This window comes from Gopherus flavomarginatus, chromosome 2 (genome assembly GCF_025201925.1).
Source record: "Gopherus flavomarginatus isolate rGopFla2 chromosome 2, rGopFla2.mat.asm, whole genome shotgun sequence".
Classification (NCBI taxonomy): domain Eukaryota; kingdom Metazoa; phylum Chordata; order Testudines; family Testudinidae; genus Gopherus; species Gopherus flavomarginatus.
In genome coordinates this window covers 239,039,000-239,066,038 of record NC_066618.1, presented here as the reverse complement: position 1 = coordinate 239,066,038, position 27,039 = coordinate 239,039,000, and the positions used below count along the sequence as shown (strand labels likewise).

At 39.7% G+C, this 27,039-nt stretch overlaps 1 protein-coding gene across 1 annotated transcript in view; it reads left to right on the top strand.

Annotated features, from left to right (window-relative positions):
- Positions 1 to 26,524, top strand: part of CPA6 (carboxypeptidase A6) — a 141,461-nt gene extending 114,937 nt beyond the window's left edge. Inside the window, exons 7-11 of the mRNA XM_050939783.1 lie at positions 7,615 to 7,725; positions 7,981 to 8,071; positions 16,814 to 17,016; positions 24,510 to 24,594; positions 26,249 to 26,524. Coding sequence (XP_050795740.1) covers positions 7,615 to 7,725; positions 7,981 to 8,071; positions 16,814 to 17,016; positions 24,510 to 24,594; positions 26,249 to 26,436 — 678 coding nt within the window. The 3' untranslated portion in view covers positions 26,437 to 26,524. The remainder of the gene's footprint in view (positions 1 to 7,614; positions 7,726 to 7,980; positions 8,072 to 16,813; positions 17,017 to 24,509; positions 24,595 to 26,248) is intronic.
- Positions 26,525 to 27,039: the final 515 nt, after the last annotated feature.

Genomic DNA, 27,039 nt, shown 5'->3' with positions numbered 1-27,039 from the left:
ATAACAAACATCTTAAGTTACTTTCAATAAGGATGCTATAACTGATGTTTGAACACAGAGAGAGAAGCTAAAAGCCGCTATCATTAGAAATAATGTTGTGGTATGATTGCTGAGGAAACAACAACAGAGTCAGTTTTCAGTGCTAAAATAGTAACTGGCTAAGTCGGTGTTAATAATTATTAATCCAAAATCAGAAATAGCAAATCGTGACCTTAACTTAAATGTAAAGACAATGAATTGTGGGACAGGATATGGTTATTAGGCCCAGCTAGCATGTCAACAATTTAAAAGTTTCTCTGAACCCTGTCTCCTTGCCTTGTCATTTTCCATCAATTCCCTTCCTTTGTAAAATGCATAGATTCATTCATTCAGTACTCTGTGATTTGCAGCCTTGGTGACTTCTAGCACTTCTGTGGCACAGTGTGTTTATATATAGAATAGATCCTCAGCTGGGGTAAACCAGCAATAGCTCTATTAATCATTAGATAGGTGTGCTGGTTTATACCAGCTTAAGACGTGGTCCTCTCTTATCAGTCACTGTTTATTTTTTCTCCATCCGATTTTTGGCAACATTCCTATATCATCATCTCTTTTTGGTGTTAATACTATTCAGCATTTATGGGTCTAGTCTGGCTCTCAACGAATTCAGTGGCAAAACTTCCATTGATTTCCTTGGCGGATACAGGATTAAGCCATATAAAATATAATTATTTTATATTCTGAAAGCATTGTACAAACATTAATGGAGAAAAATGATTACTGCTTGACATACAAGTTGTATTTGTCATGGTGATGAGAATATATGTTTTAACACTTAGTATTTTTTCACTTTAATCATTATTTTGAGGATTTGATACACATTACAAAAGGCAGGTTGCATAGTATAATACTGATACAATATAGTAGAGTAATATAGCATAGTATAATAGTAATAGGAATGGTGTCCCTAACCTCTGTTTGCCAGAAGCTGGGAATGGGTGACAGGGGATGGATCACTTTATGATTACCTGTTCTGTTCATTCCTGCTGGGACACCTGCCATCGGCCACTGTCAGAGGACAGGATACTGGGATAGATCTGACCCAGTATGGCTGTTCTTATGATACACCTTAGTGATTGTTAGACAAAATGGCAAAGGCCTCATGGATGTTATCAAGACATTTGACAGTAATACACAGGCCTGTCTTGTCTTGTTACAGATATAAAGCATTAAGTTTGTAAAAAGAAAAACAGGATATGAGAGAAATATTTTCAAGATAAAGAAATTATTTTGATGTCACACCAGTTTTACACATGGGTAACTATTTATTTCAGAGGAGTTACTTTTGATTTACACCGGTCAGAAAGCTATACTAGGTCCATTATGTTTTAAATCAGATGATAGTTACAAACTTTTAAGATAAACCTTTAAAATGTTTTAAAGAGAAACACATCAATCATTCAAGTGAATTCTAAGACTCAACTTGAGATTTCTAAAAGTACAACTTTGGGACTATATTCACTTCCAAAACCTCTCACAGTATCATTTCACAAGATAGCAAGCATCAAAACAAAACAGAGAAGCATTAAAAAGTAAAGGAGACTCAATATTGTACAATCAATACAGCTGGGCGCGGCAGCTCCAATCATGGGGTTTTTTTTAAATTTATTTACCCCTGTATCTATCAGCTGTTTGAAACTGGATGTTGCCTAAGGCGCAGAGGAATGTGGGATCATTTTTAAGTCATTGCATTATTTCTCTTTTATAGTCACGGTATGACTTTTATTTACAAGAATAAAAACCCTGTAAAATGCTGGCTTGTCCCCAGCCCACAAAGGACCCACTGCCAGACCCAAAATCTTTTTACAGGCACTTTTCTTTTCCAGATATAAGCAAAAACTACAAAACAGTTCCTCAGAACGTCCTGGGCTATAGCTCCCAGGAGATTTTTTTTTCTGTCTCTTTCATTCTCTCCCGCTTCAGGGCCTCCTGCAGGATTCTTCCTTGTTCTTTTGACTGAGCTTTCTCCCTGGAGACCATTTTTTCCCTACCAGGTTCCTATTATCTCCCCTGACAGCCTCTCCCGAGGAACTCCCTGACGCTCCTGCTCCATTTCTCTTCTGGAATACCAGCCCCAAGACTGCCTCCCTGGAGCCTGTCCTCTTGTTTCATGAGCCTACTCTACTCTCCAGCCACAACCCAGCTTGACTACTCTCCTCTGCAGCCAGCCCTTGCCTTTCTCCCCTTCCCCCTGTGTCAAAGCAGAGTTGACTGGATAGTCTATAGCCACCACCAGCTATACTCCACTAAATAGCTAGCAATTCATGTTCTGTCCTGTGTCTTTCAGGTAACGTAACACCACCTTTCTAATACAATTGCATTTCCCCCATATTTTTACTAAATAACAATGTAACTTTTCCCTTCCTTTATCAAAGCCCTTATGAACACATAAAAGATGATCAGTTACAGCGCACACATAACCCAGCTTTGTGGTTGTTTATTAAAAAAAAAATTGTTTAAGCCATAATAGCCAGTCAGTACTCTGAACAAAATCACTTCATTTGTCCAGTCAGGGCCATGAAGTATGTCCTTATCCTCAACTATAGAACATAATTCAAAAATTCCTCTTCCTCTATTTTCATTGATCCAAATTTTTGGCTATTCCTCTTTTAAATTTTTCTTCACTAGACTTTTGAATTGCTGTTTACTCAAGGATATTTCTGTGTCTGTCCTTCCATTTCTTACAGCACTTTTAGCTGCCTTTCCACCATTTCATTCCCTGTTATCCCAATATGCGCTGAGATCCAGACTAATGCTACCTGTATCCCCATCTGTACTAACTCTATTTACAGCTGTCAATTAATCGCAGTTAACTCACGCTATTAACTCAAAAAAATTAATCACAGTTAAAAAACAATCATAATTAATCGCATTTTAATTGCACTGTTAAACAATAGAATACCAATTGAAATTTATTAAATATTTTGGATGCTTTTCTACATTTTCAAATATATTGATTTCAATTACAACACAGAATACAAAGTGTACACTGCTCACTTTATATTATTATTTTTTATTATAAATATTTGCATTGTAAAAATGATAAAATAAACATTATTTTTCAATTCACCTCATAGTACTGTCGTGCAATCTCTTTATTGTGAAAATGCAATTCACAAATGTAGATTTTTTTTTTGTTACATAACTGCACTCAAAAACAAAACAATGCAAAACTTTAGAGCTTACAGGTCTTCTCAGTCCTACTTCTCGTTCAACCAATCAGTAAGAGAAACAAGTTTGTTTACATTTACGGGAGATCATTCTTATTTACGTCACCAGAAAGTAGGAACAGGAGTTTACATGGCCCTTTTGTAGCTAGCATTGCAAGGTATTTACATGCCAGATATGCTAAACATTCGTATGCCACTTCATGCTTCGGCCACCTTTCCATAGGACATGAATCCATGCTGATGACTCTCATTTGAAAAATAATAGGTTAATTAAATTTGTACCTGAACTCCTTGGGGGAGAATTGTACGTCTCCAGCTCTATTTTACCCACATTCTGCTATATATTTAATGTTAAATCAGTCTCAGCTGATGACTCAGCACATGTTGTTCATTTTAAGAACACTTTCCCTGCAGATTTCACAAAACGCAAAGAAGGTACCAATGTGAGATTTTTAAAGATAGCTACAGCACTCGACCCAAGGTTTAAGATTCTGAAGTGACTTCTAAACAGTGGCAGCTCTAGGTTTTTTGGCATCCCAAGTACAGCAGTCAGGAGGCCTTCGGTGGCACGCCTGCAAGCGGTCCACTGGTCATGCAGATTCGGTGGCGTTTCTGCGGGTGATCTGCCAGTCCCACGCCTTTAGCATACTCACCACCGAATTGCCGCCAAAGCCGCGGGACCAGTGGGCCTCCCGCAGGCATGCGGCCAAAGGCTGCCTGACTGCCGCCCTCACAGTGACCAGCAGGCCACCCACCGCGGCTTGCCGCCTCAGGCAAGCACTTGCTGCACTGGTGCCTGGAACCGCCCCTGCTTCCAAAATCTGAGCGGGATGAGGTGTGGAGCTTGCTTTCAGAAGTCTTTAAGGAGCAACACTCCAATGCAGAAACTACAGAACCCAAAGCACCAAAAAAGAAAATCAACCTTCTGCTGGTGGCATCTGACTCAGATGATGAAAATGAACATGTGTCGGTCCACACTTCTTTTTGATTGTTATCAAGCAGAACCCATCATCAGCATGGACATATGTCCTCTGGAATGGTGGTTGAAGCATGAAGAGACATACGAATCTTTATTGCATCTGGCACATAAATATCTTGCAATGCCTGCTACAATAGTGCCATGTGAAAACCTGTTCTCACTTTTGGTAACTTGTGAACAAGAAGCGAGCAGCATTATCTCCCCCAAATGTAAACAAACTTGTTTGTCTGAGCGATTGGCTGAACAAGAAGTAGGACTGAGTGGACTTGTAGGCTCTAAAGTTTTACATTGTTTTATTTTTAATGCAGTTTTTTTTGTACATAATTCTACATCTGTAAGTTTAACTTTCATGATAAAGAGATTGCACTACGGTACTTGTACTAGGTGAATTGACAAATACTATTTCTTTTGGGTTTTTTTACAGTGCAAATATTTGTAATCAAAAATAAATATAAAGTGATCACTGTACACTTTGTATTCTATGTCATAATTTAAATCAATATATTTGAAAATGTATAAAACATCCAAAAATATTTAAATAAAAGGTGTTCTAGTATTGTTTGAGTGTGATTAATCACGCAATTAATTGCGATTAATTTTTTTAATCGCTTGACAGCCCTAACTCTATTATTAGAAATATAATTTTGTTGATTCAATTATTTGTGCATATGGAGACAGCCTTTTTTATTGCTGTAAGGCCTGATAACTGAGTCCAAAAAAATAAACTAGAAAAATTCATGGAGGATAGGTCCATCAATGGCTATTAGCGAGGATGGGCAGAGATGGTGTCCCTAGCCTCTGTTTGCCAGAAGCTGGGAATGGGCAATAGGGAATGGATCACTTGATGATTATCTGTTCTGTTCATTCCCTCTGAAGCACCTGGCATTGGCCACTAGACAGGATACTGGGCTAGATGGACCTTTGGTCTGACCCAATATGGCTATTTTTATGTTCTTGTGACTGCCACTGCTGGGTGTACATTCCAGATCCAGTTTCAGCCCCTAACTCCTTGGCTTCCCCCCTTTTTAATTCCTGTACCCAACCCAGTTGTGGCAGGGTGGAGCTAATTAAACAGGACTGGCTACCCCCGGCTTCCTGGTCCTGCAAAGGTGGCCAGCCACCCTTTTACAACCATTCATATAAAATTTAAGCATATAAACCTTTTCAGTTTACTTTTTAATTTTTTCTCTGAGTTTTCGTGACAATTTTGTTATGTACTGTATTTATATTTTATAAATATTATTTGGATGCCCTGCTGAGGAAGAATTTGACATCTAAAAGCTCTTCAGTGTGATTTTTAAGACATATGTATCATATTATGTCAACCTGGTAATACAATATACGTCACGACACTGAAGGTAAAAAACAGTTCCTATAAAAGAGCACAATTACAGTATGTGACTTGAAGCCTAAGAACACTATACAGAAAACAAAAACTAGAGACTGTTTCAAACTCAATATCTTTGACATGGAAATCCTCATTATAGGGACATGATCTCTACCATACTTGGTAGCATTTGGTAATGAGAAGAAAACATAAGACTGCAAAAAAGTCTATCCTTTCCCCAACTAAATCCTCTCTCCCTACAAAAAAGCCTGGAAGAGATGCTCAGTTGCTCTAACTCACATTTTGAGTTTATTTCATTGCAATATAGAACTTTTACAGCATCTATAATTTCCCTTATCCTACAAAGACTTAAGCATGTGCATATCTTTACATGTATGAGTAGCCCCATTTACTTCCATTTGCATAAATACGCAAATGCTTAAGTCTAAAGGATCAGGGTCTTGTTTTTCTAAGCCATCACAGCGGGAGTAACCATAGCCTTTCATTCTGACAAAATTATCGTTTGCTAGTTCAGCAGAGCAGTGTCACTAATACAAAGATTTGTGACCATGTTGATGGGTAGCCTTGAAGTGGCTTTCTAATATTAACAAAGTTAATATAGGCAAATGGTTCATAGAAACAATAACACGGTTGCTATAGAGGAAGAGTTGTGTCCAGTACCTCTGTCCCCAGACAAGTCCAATGATAGAACATAGAAATGAAGAGGCTGGATGTGACCTCCAGAGATTATCTAGTCCATGTCCCTCCCCATGCTGCAGCAGGATTAAGGATACATAGACTATCCATGACAGACGCTTGACAAACTTGTTCTGAAAAACCTCCAGTGACAGGGATTCCACAACCTTTTTTGGTAATCTGTCACAATGCATACTTATCCTTACAGTTAGAAAGTTTTTCCTAATATCTAACCTAAATATCCCTTGCTGTGAATTTATGGGAGCATTCTTGTAGCTACATCACACAGAATAACATCCTTTGACTTCAATGGGAGCTTCACACTTGGAGCATCTGCAGGACCAAGCTGCATAGGTATTAAATTCCCTGATCTGATACTGTAGCCCTAGCATTTGTGAGTAACAATAATTTTAGCTCTCATCAGTTTTAAGTAAACCCCACCACAACTCCTGTGTGGACCTTGAGGACCTTCAGTAGAATGGAACTGCTGTGGGTACATTGCACAGGGTGGCCAGATACTGGGATCATGCCTATGTATCCTATGTTCAATGTGTTACATTTTCTTCCCTCAAAGTTAAGCACATGATTAAACATTTTACTGCATTGGAGCCTTAACGCTGGAGTTAATACCCAGTGATGGTGGTAGTTACACAAGGATTGCACACTTCTGCATACAATGGAGGAGAGTCTGTGGGGCTGGTGGAATTGCAAATACATAGACCAGCCAGAACTCACTTCAGGAGTGCAGCATGTGCATGGGCTACTGCAATCCTGCATCTGGCAGAGGGGAAGAATTACTTCCTCCACCTTCAATTACTGGTCCAACTTATGTTACACAGGCTTGGTGCAGGCTACAGGATTTGACCAATTGTAAGTGGACAAGTAATTTGGGTTGATTATTTTGAATTTAAGAGATCTTTGTCTCACATATGATGTGACCATTGTCATTTGCCTTTTCATATGTCATGACCTCACCAGTATTAGGTGCTATCATCATCTAGTGAAAATCGTCATAGCTCCATTGACTTAGTGCGAGCTAAACTGATTCATGCCAGCTGAAGCTTTAGTCCACTGACTTTTAGCTCCTTTGCCCAGCCATCTCACCAATGCTCAGTGCACTTGTTTCTGTTTAGAGCAAGTAGTTTCCAGCATTCTCCTGTATGTTTGAAATTAACTAACAATAGGATGATCTCCTTTTGAAAGTCTTTTCTGAATATAGTTTCATTACCATGTTGCTATTAGTCTCATTTATGGACAGACAATACTTCATTCAAGCACAGTTGTTGGAATAGCAGTAATGCAATAAGGTCAAGCCCTTGTTAAAGAAGTAAACCATGAAGTAGTACTAACTGCCCACAGTCAGTTTATTATAGAAACTACTTCTATTTTACTTCCTCCTTTAGGCTCTTCAGACATACCAGAGTGATCCTGCCATGAGAAGGATGCTAAATCAGCTGTATTTCTACATCATGCCAGTATTTAATGTGGATGGATACCATTTTAGCTGGACCCATGTAAGTAGTTTGGGCAATGTTTCTGAAAACATATTAAGATCGAAAAGATGAAATGACTATAGACAGAAGTCTCATTTGAATGCTGTAATTATTTGATCCACCACTTTATTATATGTGGCCTAAGGATATAATTGACTTGTAAGAAAGTTAAAATATTGCACTGAGCATCTTCAACGTAGATGATTTGTTACATGTACATAGTTGCTTTAGCAACATGTATTCAACCATTTTCATTATTTTAAAAATTATGACTAGGATCGATTTTGGAGGAAAACGAGGTCAAAGAACTCACAGTTTCATTGCCATGGTGTAGATGCTAATCGTAACTGGAAAGTGAAATGGTGTGGTAAGTCTGGAAATAACCTGAATGTGGATAACAATGTCATTCTGCATTTAACTGTCCAGAGCACTGAATAGATCAGAAAATTCTACAGCAGCAGTAGCCTCTCCATAGTTAAGATTGAAGCTAGTGTCCCATTGGCCAAACCATGGCTCACAAGCCACACGCGTTAAAGTATAGCTCATAGTGCACCACCTGCCCATTCTCCATTTCCAGACTGGCAGAGGGGGAGTTCAGGGTTTCTGCCCTTCAGCAGGGTGAAGGGGCTAGCGGCTTCTGCCGAAGATGACTGGTGCCTGCTGAGCATGGGAGACACAATTTATAAATTTGCTCCCCCCAACAGCTTAAGTCACATACACCCCTTACCCTCAGTAGCCCCTCACTGCAGCTCCCAGGTGTTAGCTCCGCTGGGAGAGGCAGCAGCAAAAGCAGCAGCTCTCCCTGAAGCTCCCAGCTGTTTGTCACTGTCTCTCCCCATGGTCGCAGCTCCCAGTTTGCCAGCTCCAGCAGCTGCATGCAGTGAGGGGGTCCTGTGACACCATACAACTGAGTGGGGCCAGCAAACCCTGGCAAAAATCTTCGGGGGCACATGACCCCTGGCACTCGCCCATGCATCGCCTCTGGCTTCTGCCTAGCGGGAGACGAGTCTTGGGGCTTCAGCCCTGCAGGGCATGCCTGCTAGTGCTTGGGCCTTCAGCAGTAGTGGGGCTGAAGCCCCAGCAGGCACACCCCAGCTTGAACTTCTAAAGATTGTCTTTTGTGTCTTGGAGAATCAGTAAGTTTGGCCACCCCTGCATTATACTGTAGACTTGATAGTGAATGTTCCTCCTAACTTCTCAGAAAAGAAACCACGTTTTCTGAAATAACAGGTGCCACAAGGTGGAGTTTATCTGGGAAATTTGATAAAAGTGGAGAAAGAAGTTTTAATGTTAAGAGTATGCACTAACTGCTTTGCACTGCTCCAGTGATGCAAAGCAGCTGTAAACCCAGTTTAAGAAGCCAATTAAGCTAGCTTTACAGCTTACTTTGTGTTGCTGGAATGAACTGATGCACAATGGTGAATATAACTCATGGTGTTAACTGATCTGTTTGTTGGTTTTTAATTCCTAACTTTTTTTTAATTTATGTTTCTAAAATGTTTTGGCTTAGAGACTTCAGATGTTTTGCTGGCCTTGCTGAGGCAAAGTGCCTTTTAGTATTTCAAGGTGGCTGTTAGTGGAGGTTTATAAAAGAAACAAAGAGGTACTTTTAATTGTATAGAGGTTAATTTTTAACTCTATTATATAGATATGTATAACAGAAACTGATCTACATTTTGCTTAAATATAGATTAAGTTCAAAATAATGAATTATAGCAGATTATTAGAAATGGATCCCTTGAACTAGAAATGGCATTTTATAATCTAGATTGCAGAGTCTTTAATACATGTAAATGGGTATATACCTATATATTCAAGTAGTGGTGCAGTAGGTAACACATTAGACTGGGACCTACAAAACCAGGGTTCTAGTCTTGTCTGTTGTGTGGCCTCGGGTAAGTCTTTTCATCTGAGTTTCCCCTCCCTCTGAATTGTCTATTTAGACTGTAAATTCTTAAGAACAGGAATTGTTTCTCATTATGTATTTATACACTGCTTAGCACAACATAAGAACTTAAGAATGGCCATACTGGGTCAGACCAAAGGTCCATCTAGCCCAGTATCCTGTCTTCCGACAGTGGCCAATGCCAGGTGCCCCAGAGGTTTGATTACAGAACAGGTAATCATCAAGTGATCCATCCCCTGTCACCCATTCCCAGCTTCTAGCAAACAGAGGCTAGGGATAACATCCCTGCCCAATAGCCATTGATGGACCTATCCTCCATGAACTTAGCTAGCTCTTTTTTGAAAAAATGCCCTAAATCTGGGGGTCTGATCCAGCTTGGAGCCTGTAGATGCTACTGTAATACAAATAATAAAAATAGTCTCATTACTTTCAGTGAGACTAGTTGCATGAGGAAATGCTGAGTCACTGCTAGGAGGAAAGGCTCCACAATCTGCCATCTAATGATTTGTTATTTTTATCTCTAGATAAGTTAGCAAATTTTATGGAGAAAAGTAAATTAGGCAAGCAGTATTAATCATAGTGATGGCAAGTCAGGAAGGACAGAACAGAAACATTAGAAAATCCAGTAAAATACACTTACAGTTTTTGACACCATCCTTTGCATCTATTATGAGCCCTTAAATCTACTTGTTTAAATTTTATACTGTTGCTTCCATTTCTCTTCTCCCATATTGCCTATCTTGTTAATATTTCTGCTTTTACCATCTCACTCCCTCCAACCCAATTCCAGTCTGTTACTTCTCACTTTTTTCCTAGGCTAGAGCCTAAACACATGGGCCCATGTCCTGAGCTGTGATAAAGAGGCACTCAACAGTGCTCAGGAGGGACGAGGCAAAGGCCATCTTTGTGCTTCCCTGATTTGGGACAAATCTGTGCTGTTCCCTGGAGCAATTTAGAGCAACTTTAAGGCTCCCCTAAAACTCGTTTGCACAGAGACATTCAGGAAAATTAATCCAAATTAACTAAATGTGTGAATTTCAAGTAGATTAGTTAAACAGCATTAAATCATGCTGTGGATGCTTTTATTCAAAATTAAAGTGGCCTTAATTTGGTTTAGCTTTCTCCATTTTGGAAGTGAATTAAAGTAAACTTAATTAATGACACTTTAATTCTGAGTAAGGGCATCCACACATGGGTTTAATGTGGTTTAATTGTCCTGACTGTCCTTGTGTAGACAAGCCCTAAATTGCTACCTGTGGCCCTAAAGGGCTTTTCTGCCACTCTGGGATCACTAAGGGCTTGTCTACACTTGAAACACTTCACCAGCACATGGTAGCACTGCAGCTGTGCCACTGTAGCATTTCATTGGGGACAGGAAGGGTTCCCCACTGGCACAGGTAATACACCTCCCAAAGAGGCAGTAACTTGATCAGTGGAAGAATTCTTCCATCAATCTAGCACAGTCTACATGAAGACTTAGGTCAGCTTAACTATGTCCATCAGGAGTGTGGATTTTTCATACCCCTGAGTGATGTAACTGGGTTAATCTAATGGTCTAGTGTAGAACACTCCTAAGTTGGACTACTCACTCCACTGGCTACGGGGAGGGGGTTGGTATAGGAGCAGCTATAACAGGTCAATGCAACCTGAGAATCCCCCATGTAGGGGAGAGAGATTCCCAGAACTGACTCCCCGATTTAGGGCAACTTCAGGGTATAGATGCAAAGCCAAACTAACCCAAAGCTACAGCCCATGCTGTTGCACCATTCTTTGCTTAAATTTATGACCACCAGCCATAGATATTTTGAAAAACAAATGTACGTGCACAAAAGAAACTATTGCTTTCATGTTGTAGTGGGCAGTTCTTCTGTCATGTCCTTGGAGGAATATTTTATTGTATCTTATCATATTATTAATACCCACACACATTTTTTCAGTCCCCAATTGATCTATCTCAGTTTCCCTTAACTCCCTTGCCCCTAAACCCTGCATTGAAATACAAATTCCTGTTCCTTGGTTCTGGAAGATATTTGTCTTTTCTGAATGAGTGAAATCTTTCTTTTCTATGCAGAATGGATTTGTTGCCCTATAACAATACTATCTGGACTGCTTTGTGTATTAGGACTGTTACATCCTTGGAGGCAACAGATTTAGGAAGAAATCACTGGAAACACAGAACTGTAAACCTTGAGGCAGCCATTTATTGCCACACACAGAACTAACCAACGGCCAGCCAAAAGCTGGCTGGGCTATCCCCTAATAATCTAATTCAGTTGCCATAGCAACACAAGATTCTATTGCCACAACAACCAAATACACAACTATGACTATTATTTATTTAGTTCCTGCAATGTCCTTTGCCCTATACAGAACAAAACCGACATATCCTTGCCCTGATGGTTTATAGTTTAAGAAGTCAGAATTCATTCCCCATGTTCATTCAAAAAAAGAACAGGAGTACTTGTGGCACCTTAGAGACTAACTAATTTATTTGAGCATAAGCTTTCGAGGGCTACAGCCCACTTCATTGGACGCATAGAATGGAACATATAGTGAGGAGATAGATATATACATATAGAGAACATGAAAAGGTGGGAGTTGCCCAACCAACTCTAAGAGGCTAATTAATTAAGATGAACTGTTGTCAGCAGGAGAAAAAAAAATTTGTAGTGATAATCAAGATAGCCCATTTAAGACAGTTTGACAAGAAGCTGTGAGGACACAACATGGGGGAAATAGATTCAATGTGTGTAATGGCTCAGCCATTCCCAGTCTCTATTTAAGCCTAAATTGATTGTATCTAGTTTGCATACTGTTTTTTGAAGCTTTTCTGTTGCAAAATTGCCACCTTTAAATCTGTTACTGAATGGCCAGAGAGGCTGAAGTGTTCTCCTACTCGTTTTTGAATGTTATGATTCCTGATGTCAGATTTGTGTCCATTTATTCTTTTGCGTAGAGACTGTCCGATTTGGCCAATGTACATGGCAGAGGGGCATTGCTGGCACATAATGGCATATATCACATTGGTAGATGTGCAGATGAATGAGCCCCTGATGGTGTGGCTGATGTGATTAGGTCCTATGATGGTGTCACTTGAATAGATATGTGGACAGAGTTGGCAACGGGCTTTGTTGCAAGGATAGGTTCCTGGGTTAGTGTTTTTGTTCTGTGGTGTGTGGTTACCGGTGAGTATTTGCTTCAGGTTAGGGGGCTGTCTGTAAGCGAGGACAAGTCTGTCTCCCAAGATCTGGGAGAGTGAGGGATCATCTTTCAGGATGGGTTGTAGATCTTTGATGATGTGCTGGAGAGGTTTTAGTTGGGGGCTGAGGTTAAGGCTAGAGGCATTCTGTTATTTTCTTTGTTGAGCCTGTGTTGTAGTACATGACTTCTGGATATTCTTCAGGCTCTGTCAGTCTGTTTTTTCACTTCAGCAGGTGGGCACTGTAGTTTTAAGAATGCTTGATAGAGATCTTGTAGGTGTTTGTCTCTGTCTGAGGGATTGGAGCAAATGTGGTTGTATCCTAGAACTTGGCTGTAGACAATGGATCGTGTGGTGTGTCCTGGATGGAAGCTGGAGGCATGAAGATAAGGAGTCAGTAGTTTTCCAGTATAGGGTGGTGTTTATGTGACCATTGCTTATTAGCACAGTAGTGTCAAGGAAAGGACCGCTTGTGTGGATTGATCTAGGCTGAGGTTGATGATGAGATGGAAATTGTTGAAATCATGGTGGAATTCCTCAAGGGCTTCTTTTCCATGTGTCCAGATGAGGAAAATGTCATCAATGTAGTGCAATGTAGTGTTCATTCAGTCCTGCTCCTCACTCCACCAAATACATAGACTGCTCCCTAATGAGACCCCAGTCCATCCTTAAAGGGACTTCTATACAAATAGCAATTTACTGATCTTCAGAACATCCCTTTGGAGAAAATATTTTTTTCAGAAACAAAAAATGAGAGTGATTAGAAGGTCAGTATTTTGCCCAAGGACGAACAAATCAGTCAGTGAAAGACAAGATTAGAACTCTGAAGTTCCTTACTCCAAGTCGCGTGCTCAGTCATCTCACTACCCTGACTGAAGTGGAGACGATGGAGGATTATCATATTTCCACGCTTACACTGTCCTGGTCTGCTTAAAGTTCTGCACTGTGAATTCTCATAAGGTAGATTCTAAAACGTCTTACTTGGGTCGTTTGTGTTTACAGTTTGCAGACAGGGTTTGAAATGCATATGGGTGCCTCTGGGCACGTACGTTGCGAGCACAAATCCTGTTTTTGTGTGGTACCTGCCCAAGTCTGACATCCAAATGGCTGGGTACCAGGAGTTTCTTCTCTGAATTAAGTGACACTGCTGTGCCACCTTCTTTTCTCTTCTCTTCTAGCGTAGATCCTTGATGCTATATTTTACTCCATTGCTTTGTATTCTGTGAAGACTAAAAAAGGAAATTTATCAGTGATCTTAGTACATTTCACTTTGCAGCGCGTGGCTCAAGGGAAACACAATTATTCTTTTAAGTTAAAGTGTGGAGCAGGCAACCAAAGTCAACACTAGAAGCGGCAACAGTTTTAAAGTATAGAGTGTACGGATTGCAAGCTCTTTAGGACAGGGACTGTCTTATTACACGTGTGCATATAACACCTAACATAATCCTCATGCAGATCCATTAGACACTATTTATAGTATAAATAATATTTTTTAAAAACACTAGGCAAATACTTAGGGACAAATCCTCATCTCATAAACCAAACACAATTTAAAGGGCTTCACTGACACTTAGAATAGGGAATTGGGAGTTGGGGGCAGAATTTCCACCTAAGGCCCGCCACGTAGCTGGGCTGTGGAGAAGATTACCTCATATTGACAGAAGTAGGAGATGCAAGCAAGTCTGGGGCTTGTACTGATCCTTATCTCACCCTTAATCCCACCTCAATGCTTCTGTATGAAAATGAGCTCTATTCATTTCAGCACTTCTACACAGTGTGAACACAGCATTTCCAGTTTATTTTGGGCCTTGCACATCTGCAGTGTGTTTTGAAGGATCTGACTGTCTCAATAAAACACTGCAGGATACAAAAATCAGGCAGATGGTTGACATTTACTGTATTTCTATTTTCTCCTTGTGACTGTAGCTTTGATACTTGACAGTAGTTGATGTTTACTGTGTTTCTCTCCCTCCTCTCCCCAATTCTGTTTGTAACTTTAAAGAACTTCCAGTACGGAAACTCGTAGTGAGCTCATTGCATTATCCAAAGTCATTCATTCACAGGACAACTTCATTATAAGAAGAGAGTTTAGAAAAATCTATTCTTATACAAAGAGAGAAACTAGAGCCTGCTCTTCATCTTGTTTTCTGCACTGGTTCTGTGTGAGGGAGGAACTTCTTCAGGGTTGTTCAGTCAGCATGTAGGCATTATTAAAACTAATTTATGGTATAAATATGGGTTTATCTGAAAGCAGGGGGTTACATCTTGTTTTTATTTATTATGGACAAGATTTCTGTCTGGCAATGAAAGTATAGTCATGTCAAGGCACTATTGAAATCCATTTTTAAGTTCTCTCTTTAATATACATTACCTTAAAAGTAGATCTGTTCTTCAAAACAATTTTCTGAATAAGAAAATTTTATTACCATTGCCTATTTTGGCAAACGTTGTGCAAAATATTTGATGGGTTTCACAGAGAAATTGTTTGGTATTTTTATTTAAAAAACAAAAACAAAAAAAACCCAACAATCTCAGTAGTTTCACAAGGTTTGGGTTGTTTTTTTTAAATTGGGACACAGATTTTGCCTAAAACTAACCCACCAGGTTAGACATTTGAGGATTTTCCCCAACATACTAGAATGTCGAGGGTGGCAATAAGCTGTCAGTGGCACCTGCACCAGCCACCCCACCTGATTGTGGGGACACAAGGCTAGGAAAAAGGGCCATGTCCATTGATCCCTTATGCTAGTGAGTCCAGACTTCTGGAACTGCTCCTTGGAATGATAGAGACCAGCCTTCAGACTGCTATAATTTATGCAGGAGGCTGCAGGATCAGGAAGTGCGAAAGTCACCTCTGTACCCTCCCTCATGAGCTGTGCTGAGCACTTCTTAGCCTCAGCTCAAGTTCTGGGCTTAGCTTGAGCTAAATAAAGTGTTTTCACATGACAACTGCACATTTTAACAGAGAGCTGCAGAGCAATAACACTATGACTACCATATTCCTTTGCTACTGCCAGGGTCTTAAGTATTTTTTTCATAAATTTCTTTTGTACGATAAATGTCTTTCACTTTAATTGGAAGGAAACCAGGCTTTGCAGGAATCCTTAATAACATGAAATATAATAGCAATAGCTACGAGGGGCGGCTCTAGCTTTTTTGCCGCCCCAAGCAAGGCAGACAGGGCACACCCCGCGGCTTGCCTCCCCAGGCAGGCACTTGGAGCACTGGTGCCTGGAGCTAGCGCTGAGAGCTACTCAGCTTGATACCTAAAATTGGGTGGCACTTATAGAAGTGATGAAAAAAAAACTATCAGCCCGAACTGCAGATTCAAAAATGAATATAGCTCTAAGATCATGAGCTGGGATTTGAAAAGATAGCTATACTTAAGCAAACATGGGTATGCAGTGGTTATGGTGAGGGCAGATGGTTTGCTCACAGCAGAGCAGATGGCCACCAAGTCACCTAAGTCTCAAGTGCATCCTGTCTAAACATCTTTTCAAATATTACAGCTACAAGAAATAGCTGTTTTCCAGAGTCCCAGAGACTTTGCACTTTCTTGATATTTCATCTCCAGTTACAGCATTAAATGAATCATGAAAATAAACATATCTCCAATAGTAAACAGGGTAATCTCATAAGATCCTAGATCCTTATAATCTTACTGTAAACAGTGAAATTCAGTTTGCCGTGAAGAATGGAAGTTCTGAATTGTTCAATGTATTGCTATGTGCCAGTTGCAATTCCAGTTTCCTGGGGGAGGCCTGTGTCATCTTTGTGGCAAGGATATATGCCTAGTGGATAAAAATTCATTCTGTTCCACTGATTTCTTGGCTGTTTGCTTCCATTCATTCTTTTCAGGTAGCAGGTTCTCTGTGTTTTCAGAAGTAGGATGGCAATTTGTGTGCTGTTTTTTAGGCTTCTCCATAAGCACAAGGTAAGCCAGAATTGGACTGTTACATGCGGTTTGTGAACATTCATTGCTATTTTTCTTTTTCAATGTGTAGATGAGGGGGCTTCCTTTCACCCATGTGATGATACATACTGTGGTCCCTTTCCCGAGTCTGAGCCTGAAGTAAAGGCTGTAGCTCACTTTCTTCGCAAACGCCGGAAACAAATAAAAGCCTATCTGTCTTTTCATGCATATGCTCAGATGTTGCTGTATCCATACTCTTACAAGTATGCAACAATTCCAAATTTCAGCTGTGTGGTAAGTGCAGTAGTTCTTGGAGATTACACACCCTTCTATGCTATTTCTGTTATTGTTTAGAAAGCAGACATGATTCTCTAATACGTCATATTTAGCAATATTTATTTCAGCACTATTTACAGTCTTATACTGGTTATGTAATCTTTATTCTAATTGAATTAATGGTGACTCACTTAGAATGGGGTCGTTTCTTCCATCAATCTCTATAAAGTAATTTATAGGCTAATCAGTGGAGTTTTAATTAGTGTTATCGTAAACTATTAAATATTAATGGAAGCTGTTACTAAATCCCCATGCACTTAGCTGAAAGTCTATCTCTATATGTTTGAAAGAATTGAAGAGGTATAAGTACTTGACATAAAAAAGATTTGATATTTTAAAGTTTGAACTTATTAACAATATAAAAACCTATTAACTATTACATTTCATCCAGAAATAAAGCTTCTAACCCCTAATATTGCAGCTCACTGAGCTAATACTGTTACCCCCTTTGATCTGAGCAATCAGCCAATATTTAAGGTCTTGTGGGTTGTTTCCTTTAGGAGAAATTGATGAAGGAGTCAGAGGTTTTTCATGCAATCCTGTTTATTTACAAAGTTTTTCTAAAAAGTCCAGTTTCCCAGACTTTGTATAAAATTAAACAGGGAACAGTTTCTTTGCTTACAGTACCAAGTATCTTTTCAGACAGCACTGCCCAAATATGTCTCCCTCTTGACTTTCTCTCAAGGCCACATTACTAGTGCTTCTCTTGAGGTCTGCTTTTGTCCACAGACACAAACCCCTCCACCAAATAATACCCACCTGCTGTATTTGCATTTAGTACACCACAAAACTCCCTCCACCCACATAGCTCAGTTTCTGACCAGCCTTTCACTATGCCTCTTTTTTGGATTGTGGCTCCTGTTATTTCAGCTATCTTACTCCAAAAAGAGCTTAACAGCTCCTAACTTTTATCCTGAATGTAGGGCGGTATCATACTCACCAGCTTCACTTAGGTTTTACCCCTCCTCCATCATAATACAGTACAAACTGAATTCTCTAGTTGCATGGATCTGGAGTATGGATTGAGGGGCTCAGCAGCATATTTTGGGCAGGGGAGGAGGCATTAGGACAATTAAAAGATCTTTCCTGACACTATTTCTATTAAGGCTTAATTGCTCCAACTCCTGAAAATTTCCTGTGTCTGATGTCATGCTTGGGAAGTGGAGGAAACTATGAGTGATTCAAGAAGCCAGAACAGCTAAAAATGAGGATTATAAGGAGTTGTAGCATGACCAAACATTTAATTTGCAATGCATCAGTAAGTAATTCCTGATAGTGAATGAATCATCTGTTGATTCCAGGAAGGGAGATTAGGGTCTAGAGGGAGTTCCACCCAAGTGAAGTAGTCACTATCATTAGATCAAGAACATGAAACTAATATTTTATCTGGAGAATAGAGAAAGCAAACCTACCTTCAAGAACTGGCAAGACAGCAGAAAGAGAAGATATGGCATTAGGAAGAACTGGTCTTCCAATGCCAAGAAGAAAATTGCAGAATATCCTTATGGACACATCTGGAATGAAATGAGAAAGTAGCAGGCAAAGACAGAAGCAGGCAGTGGGTCAAGAAATTAATTCTTGAGAAAGATTCTTAAAGTGAAGGCTTTTACACATCAGTAAATCTTTAATGCATCTTGCTCTAATCATCTGGATTCTTCTTCCAGTCTGTGTTGGGGAACGCTGGCCCACTCTCTACCCTTCCCATCTGTAGCATTTAAATTAGAGGAAGTCGGTTTAACAGTTTTGGGTTTATTCATTGGATCAGTGGAAGCCTTTCCATTGACTTCACTGGACCTGGGATCAGGTCCTTTAAGAGCCAGTGACAGGTTGAGTGGAGCAGATACCTGAAAAAGCAGCCAAAGACACTTTTAGCAATAACCTCCAATTAGAAGCCAACATCTCTGGACAATTATGGCTTTTAAATATAAAGCAATCAAAATAAACTTTATTAATGTTCCACTGACATCCTGGCCTTTACATCTGTTTACATTTCAATCTCACTAGCTCCCTGAACGTTTTTTTGGAAGAGGAAGCAAACAAAAAGTATTTTTGTATTGATGGGCTAGTTCAACACAAGCAGTAAACATAGGAGAGAAGCATAGTGAAAAGGAAGAGTCAAGCTATTGGTAACAGATTTCAGAGTGGTAGCCATGTTAGTCTGTATCAGCAAAAAGAATGAGGAGTATTTGTGGCACCTTAGAGACTAACAAATTTATCTGAGCATTAGCTTTTGTGGGCTAAAATCCACTTTATCAGATGAATGCAGTGGAAAATACAGTAGGAAGATATATATACAGAGAGAACATGAAAAAATGGGTGTTGCCATACCAACTGTAATGAGGGTAATCAATTAAGGTGGGTTATTATCAGCAGGAGAACAAAAAAGCTTTTGTAGTGATAATCAGGATGGCCCATTTCCAACAGTTGACAAACCTCATGCTAATTTTCCCCCTACTGTTACTCACACCTTCTTGTCAACTGTTGGAAATGGCTATCCATTGCTAGTTTAGCTTCAAGATGTATTGATTTTCAATATTTAAAATATCTACCATAATCAAATATGGTAAGATTTCAGCTCACTTGAACTTTTGTGAAGATCTGTACTGAGGTGGAAAGCAGAATTATAATGAAGCTTCCATCTCATTTATCTCTCTCCTGTGGTTGACTGAAAACGCTTTATTCGTCCAGATGGATTTCATGTGTTGAGGTTGGTCAGCAAGTGAAAGCTGTTCCAGGGGCCTCCACATGCATGAGGGGTTAGGAACATTTAGTGTAAATAGGGTCCTTAATTATTCCTGAGCAGAAAGCAAAGATGCTTCTGTCCAGTTCACTACACACTAGTGTGCTGTTGTTTCAGTTAAAGTGGTAAATTATTCAGTGATGCTTTGAAACTGGAGTGCAGTATATTGGTAACAATGTGCATAGATATTTGGCTCTAATTTAGACAACTCCCTTATTAAGTTTCAATTGAAACCTGTTATGTTAAGATCTTTAAAGGGAAGTTGGACTTCAGTTATTGTTTGGTAAATATCTGCACCAGTTATTTCAGTCTGAAGGGTTTTTTATTTAAAGTTTAATTTACTAGTCATATTTTTTTCTATACAATTATTTGTTTCAGTATTCGCAGCTCCCTTTGCTGAAATCTGCTAATATTGCAAGTTCTCAGGGCCTGCTCTTGAAACACGCTTGGAATTTTGATTGCTCAGCATCATTCAGGATCAGACCTATACAGCATATGAAGCATTTCAGAATTGTTCCCTTCCTTCTCTATATGTGGCACAAACAGATGGAGTGAACACATTGCTGGTAGCCTGAGAACTGTGCACTCACTACATCCAGGTGTTTGTTTCCTTTATATTGGAAGCATATTATGGTCATTTACCATGGACCTTCACTCAGTTGCCACATCTGAACAGGAATCAGTACAATATTATCCTTCTTTTGAAATAATATTGCAATAGAATTTCTCCAAAATATTTTCAACAGGGTTTTTTGTTTGTTTGTTTGTTTGACCATTATTTGATATATGGGTCCTTGGAACCTTGAAATTGAATGTCAGTTGTCAATATTTTCTCCCTTCCATGACATACATCCTGGTGTGATGTTGTAAGATTATTCCTCAGTGGTAGGTCACCCATATGAAATCATAGCATTTTTCCACTCCCCTACATGTATTTCAGATGGTGGATTGCAAGCAATATCATAGGAGAAATAGGCCCAAGTGGCAGCCCCATCCCTTTTCACAGACCTCAAAGAATGGCATGTAGCTGGGGGTCTCTATTTTGGGGTAAGTGGTTGGGCAGGAGCAGAGCTGGGAAATGACCAGTCTACACAGGATCACTCCCACCTCCAAACCTGTTGAATTTCCCACAGGAGCTCATTATAGCATTAGCTTCATTTCCTAGTTCTATGCATTCTCTCCCCCTTATGGGGCTGGGAGAGAAACAAGCACAGGCTGGGAACCTCTTGCAGCACAGTTCTTCCACTACAAACCAACAGAGGCAACTATAAACCAAAAAAGACCACTTGCGGGATTCTACGTTAGTGTACTGGAATTTCTTCTAGGATAAAAAGTAGTTTCAGCACCAGTGAAAAGCTACATATAGGCTGAGCTCCATGCCCAGTCCAAAACCAGTTTTCTAGAACCCTACTTGTTGGACCAAAAAAAAAATGTAACACTGGAACCCATATGGGGTATCAATAAACAATTACAACCGATGGTCGGTGGAGAACACATCCTGAAAAAACTCCCCACAGTCCAGAATCCACAAAAACAAAGCAGTACCAGACCCTGCTATAACAGATGCAAAAACATGTAGACATCTCCACTGATACAATAATCAACATGCCCTTCAAGATCCATGGGTCCAACACATGCCTATCACAACGTGGCATCTCTCATCCAGTGCACTAAATACCCCAATAATAAATATGTGGGTGAAACCAGACAATCACTATACCCTCAAAAATGAACTCACAACGTGATAGACAAAAACAACCTATCATCCATGGGTAAACACTTTTCACAAAACTATCACTCCATATCTGACCTCTCAGTCCTCATCCTCAAAGGAAACCTGCACAACACCTTTGAAAGATGAGCCCCAAAGCTTCAGTTCGTAACTTTGATAGACACTAAAAATCATGCAACTAATAAAGACACTGGATTTGTGGTTTATTACAACAATTCATAACCCACTAACCCCACTTTTTTGTCCTCTGACTGCAGAGGTGTTACCTGGCCACATTACCTTGAATGGTCTTCTAATATATGTTAGCTACTCATGCAAAACAATCTGTTCCACTGTGTATTTAGCTGTGAGACTCTGAATACCTTTCCCACACCTGAAAAGCAGTTCAAAAGCTTGCTTCTTTCACCAGCAGAAGTTGGTCTAATAAAATATATTACCTGACTCACCTTGTCTCCTTGATATTTTGGGACCAACATGGCTACAACACCACTGCTGCAAACAAAAATCATTTTGCTGTCAAAAATGTATTTATCCATTAAATTGTAGAATAATAAAAATGTAGGGTTGGAAGGGCACCCAACAGGTCATCTAGTGAACCTCCCTTTGCAGAGGCAGGACCAAGTTAGCCTTGACCATCCTTGACAGGCGTTTGTCTAACCTGTAACCACCTCGTAGCCACCTGTAACCACCTTGTAGTTTTATGCCTGCTTGTCATTTAGAGCCACATAGGCCACTTGGGAGCTTCCCCAATCACAGTGGAGGGAGGCTAGCCACAGTGTCCAACTTTCTGTCACAGCCTGCACCCATAGCCACCCTCTCAAAGGTGCCCAGGAGTGCACTTGGGCTGTCCATAGGACCGATTTTATACAAACCCAGTCCCTGTGCCTGATTGCTCTCATATAAAGTCCTGCAGACTCTTTTCCAGCTCTTCCTGCCAGGTGAGCAACACCTGCCTGTCCAGATGGTGTGACTGCTAGAAACTTTACAGAGTCTTCTGCATCTTCTATTGCTGTCTCATTACCGTTGCCAGCAGAGGTGCTGAAACAATTTATATAGTGGGGGATGCTGTGAGCCATTGAACCAAACTGTAAACCATGTATAGAATGGAAACTACTTTGAGTCAGGAGGTGCTGCAGCACCTCCTACACTCCTAGTTCCAGCACCTATGATTGCCAGGTCTCCTACATTGTCTAAGCCATCTAACGCTTGCACCAGTTCAGATCCCGGACAAGTCTGCAGTGTAACAGCATGTTATCCGACTCCAGTCTGTTTTCTAGCCACAGTCTGCTCAGAGACCTTCTGGACAAATACCTTGTGCTATTTATTTACAGTGTTCCCTGTTACAAACTTGCACAGCTCAGTATTTACAAGTACATAATTCTTAGCTCCCTCAGCCAAGGAGTGGAGAGAGAGAAGTGCACTCTCCCTGAGGCTCTTCCCTGTCTCTGCTTCTCAAAAGCTTTCCAGTGTCTCTCTTCCCCACAAGCACTACTTTCCTGCGCCTTTTATACTTTATGGGCTCATTGGTTAATTAGTCTTATAGCCCTTTATAGTCCACCCCGAATCTATCAATTAGACACAGCTTTTCCCCTCCCATTTACTCCAAAACAATTTAATTGATGATCCAGTGATCAGAGTTATAGTACAGCTGTTGTTGCCCAGCACTCTATTACACATACCATCCCCTCCATCATCCAAGTCATTAATGAAACTATTGAGTAGGCACCAGACCCAGGAGAGACCCTCCAGTACCCCTCCTCCCCATGTGACCCTGATAACTATTCTTTCAGTGCACATTTTCCACCAATCATGCACCCACTTTATAGCAATTTCATCTAGACACCATTCCCTAGTTTGCTTATGATGGACTGTGTCTAAAGCTTTACTAAAATCAAGATGATCACATCTACAGCTTCCTCCCTGCCCCCCATCCATTAGGCCAGAAATCCCAACAAAGAAGGAAAGGAGGTTGGTTTGGCATGATATTGACAAATCTATGTAGGCAATTTCTTATCACCTTATTATCCTCTAGATGCTTATAAATTGACTGTTTAACAATTTGTCCAAGTATCTTTCCAAGTATCGAAGTTAGGCTGCCTGGTCTATAATTCCCTGGATCCTCTTTGTTCCCCTTTTTAAAGATAGGCAAATATAGCACCTTTCTCCAGTCCTCTGGGACTTCATGAGTCCTTCATAAATTCTTGAATATAATGGTTCTGAGATTGCTTCAGCTAATTTCTTAAATACCCTAGGAGGAATTTCAGCAGGCCCTGTCAATGTGAATACATCTAACTTATCTAAATATTCATTATCAAGTTCTTTCCCTATTCAAGCTTGTGTTCCTTCCCCCTTGTTGTTAATATTAATTGTGTTAAGCATCTGCTCACACTTAATTTTTGTATAGAAGACTAATGCCTATTTTGCTTCAAATACCTCAGCCTTCTTGGTGTCATCTATTATTAGCTCTCCTTCCCTGGAAAGTAGTGGACCTACACTTTCTTTCATCTTTCTAACGCTCTTAATATATTTATAGGACCTTTTCTTACTGCCTTTTGTGTCCCTTGCTATGTGTAACTTACAGTACTGGTGCCAAAGCCTTTCTGATTTGCTTCTGTTAATGAGTATTGTTTTATCCTTATCCTTAGCAATTTGTCCATCTATCCACTTTTTGCAAGGTTCCGTTTTGATTTTTAGGTCATCCAAAAGTTTCTGATGCAGCCACATTGGCCTCTTGTTATATTTCCTTCACAGTGAGATAGCAAGCTGTTGTGTCTTTAATATTGTCTCTTTGAAAAACTGCCAGCTCTCCTGAAAATATGGTAACTTAGGCTCCACAGGATCATAAAACCTAGTATTGCATTAGGAGGATCATCCAACCTAGTATTGCATTAGGAGTAAGTGTTCTGTAGCTGAAGTTCCAATCCTGTTACAGAAATTAATGTGAAGTTTAAAGTATTTATTTTTTCCTTCCATACACAGGAATCTGCAGCTTATAATGCTGTTAATGCTCTTCAGTCCGCTTATGGTATAAGATACAGATATGGCCCTGCTTCTAGCACTTTGTGTAAGTTTCTCTCATAAACTGGTTTGTTACTTTGACCTAAATGTGGTATATAGGGCAGCCAGTACTATAACAAAGAAAGCAAATCTTGTCTAAAGTGAACTTTGATCAAATTGTGGCAGGTATGAGGAAGGCAGAGGGGAAGGTGTAACTGATTAAATCCATCTGCAATGGCAGAGATAAATGCAACAGTTCCTAGAGAGAAAAGAAGAGACACAAGGAACATGTCCAAGAAGCTGCAGTAAATTTTAGCATACACAAAGATCAATAGAAAACTTCAAAACAGGATATTTAACAGTTAAATCTTGAGATTGATAGAAAAATAATTCATAGTAAACATTTCCATGTTCTCGCTCTCTCCCCTTGTAATTGAGATATCACTTCACATGATGTACATTCAGAAACTGAAGTGGTCTTTTTAAAAACTGGATTTAGAATATCCCAGTTTCTCATTGAGAATAAATAATAGCAAGCACACCTGTATTTGGAAATCATCTTTAAAAAAAAATATTGAATTCAAATGCTTATTCTTCTCCCAAGGGCAAAGGATCTTTAACGCTTGGGTTTTAGCTAACAATGTTTGTCAGCTGAGCTCTCTTGGGAGGTTAATAAGGGAAAAGTTCAATAGTTTTCTACAACACCCTATAAACTTTTCACTAGGACTCTGTGATTTGATAACCATTTTAAGACTGAATTTGCTCAGTTAGGACAGGTTTAAAACGGCATTTTATAAACATAGCAAGATAGTTTTCTGTATTTCCTCTGCTACTGATAGAAATGTGCTCAGTAAAGCATTTTTCACCTTTCCTCACAACTCACTTTCTCTTTGTGCTTAGTCCTTCAGCAGAGTGATAAGCTTGTGTTATAACCATACAGTCTTTTGCCATGTCACAAGTATAGCAGTGGGACTTAACGGTTAGGATCATGTCGACGAAAATAAGCTATAAAAGATAATCTTTATCTAAGTATATATGATAATTAAAATATAGAGGCAAGGAAAAAATATGAGGAACACAGTTCTTCTGTGAAGTTTATCAATGTTAACCACCATCCCTGCAAATGTTGTTATGCACTAAGCAAACCATGGAAAATAGAGAAGGGATGGAAATGATTTTTGAAAAAAAAAATTTAAAGGAAAAGTTTAGTCTACTTTGTCTTCTTAGGCCCTGATCCTGTAACGTGTTGTTACATACATGAAGAATCCAATTGAAGTCAATTGGACCATGCAAAGAAAGGGTCTGCATAGATGGACACTTTTGCAGGGCTGAGGCCTTAGATTGTAATCACCTGGGGACAGGGACAGCATCGTCCTTGAAGCTCTGTACAGCAGTGCGCACACTATAGGGGTTCAGTAAATGAGGTAGGAGAAAGAGAATGGAGAGAAAAACTTTCCTGGTGTGAAAGTCTTTTTACATAAAAGATAATTATTAGATTTTTCCCATGTTAACTGCGGGCCTGATCATATATGATGCTAAGTCCCTTCCATGAGATATTGGATGCCTATGAACTTCTCTGGGAGATGAGGGTGCTCAGTACTTTGGAGGATAAGGCCCTGAGTTGTAAGTACTCACTAAGAGTCTGAAGTACAATATTATGATAACAGTATATTTCTTTCGACAGGACAAACAAATCATGATACTTTTTTTTCCTTCTCCAGATGTGAGCTCTGGTAGTTCTATGGACTGGGCCTACAAAAATGGCATCCCTTATGCATTTGCATTTGAGCTGCGTGACACTGGCCATTTTGGATTTTTACTTCCTGAGACTCTGATCAAACCCACTTGTACAGAGACCATGCTAGCAGTTAAAAATATAACTATGCATTTGCTAAAGAAGTGTCATTGAGAGTTATATTTGGGATCCAGAACTTAGCTAATGTTTTACTTCAGGTGTTTATTAAATAGACTGTCAAGTCATTGCAATTCTAAATCTGACATTTTAAAACTGTAGCTCACAGTAGAAAATGTGGTAATTATTCTACCTTGGAGGGTTGGGAGGTGAAAATCTTTTCAACTTCTACACTGCAAAAGTCCTACTAAGTTAATATATCACATCAGTGGTTTGTTCACAGCTAAATACTCTGTCTTTATTAGGGATGTATACTAAGGTCTTGATTCTAGACTACTGAAATAGTGGAATTTTTGCCACTGACTTCAGTTGGAGAAAGATCCAGTCCCAAATACAGTTTTGGAGCCAAATTCTGGCAGGTTCCTCACACTGCAGACTGCAAGGAAACCCACACCCAGAACTATGGGGCATAATTGGCTACCCAATTCCTTCCATTCTCCCATAAATCACAGCATCAGCAGGAACCACAAACGAACATTCCAGAGAGGGGTCTATAGATCAGTATAGTTCACACATTCATGCACTTATGTCCCCTAACCCAGCATTGGCCCTTCTACATAATGCCTTGTATCCCAGGTAGGAATAATTTACATGTGCTCC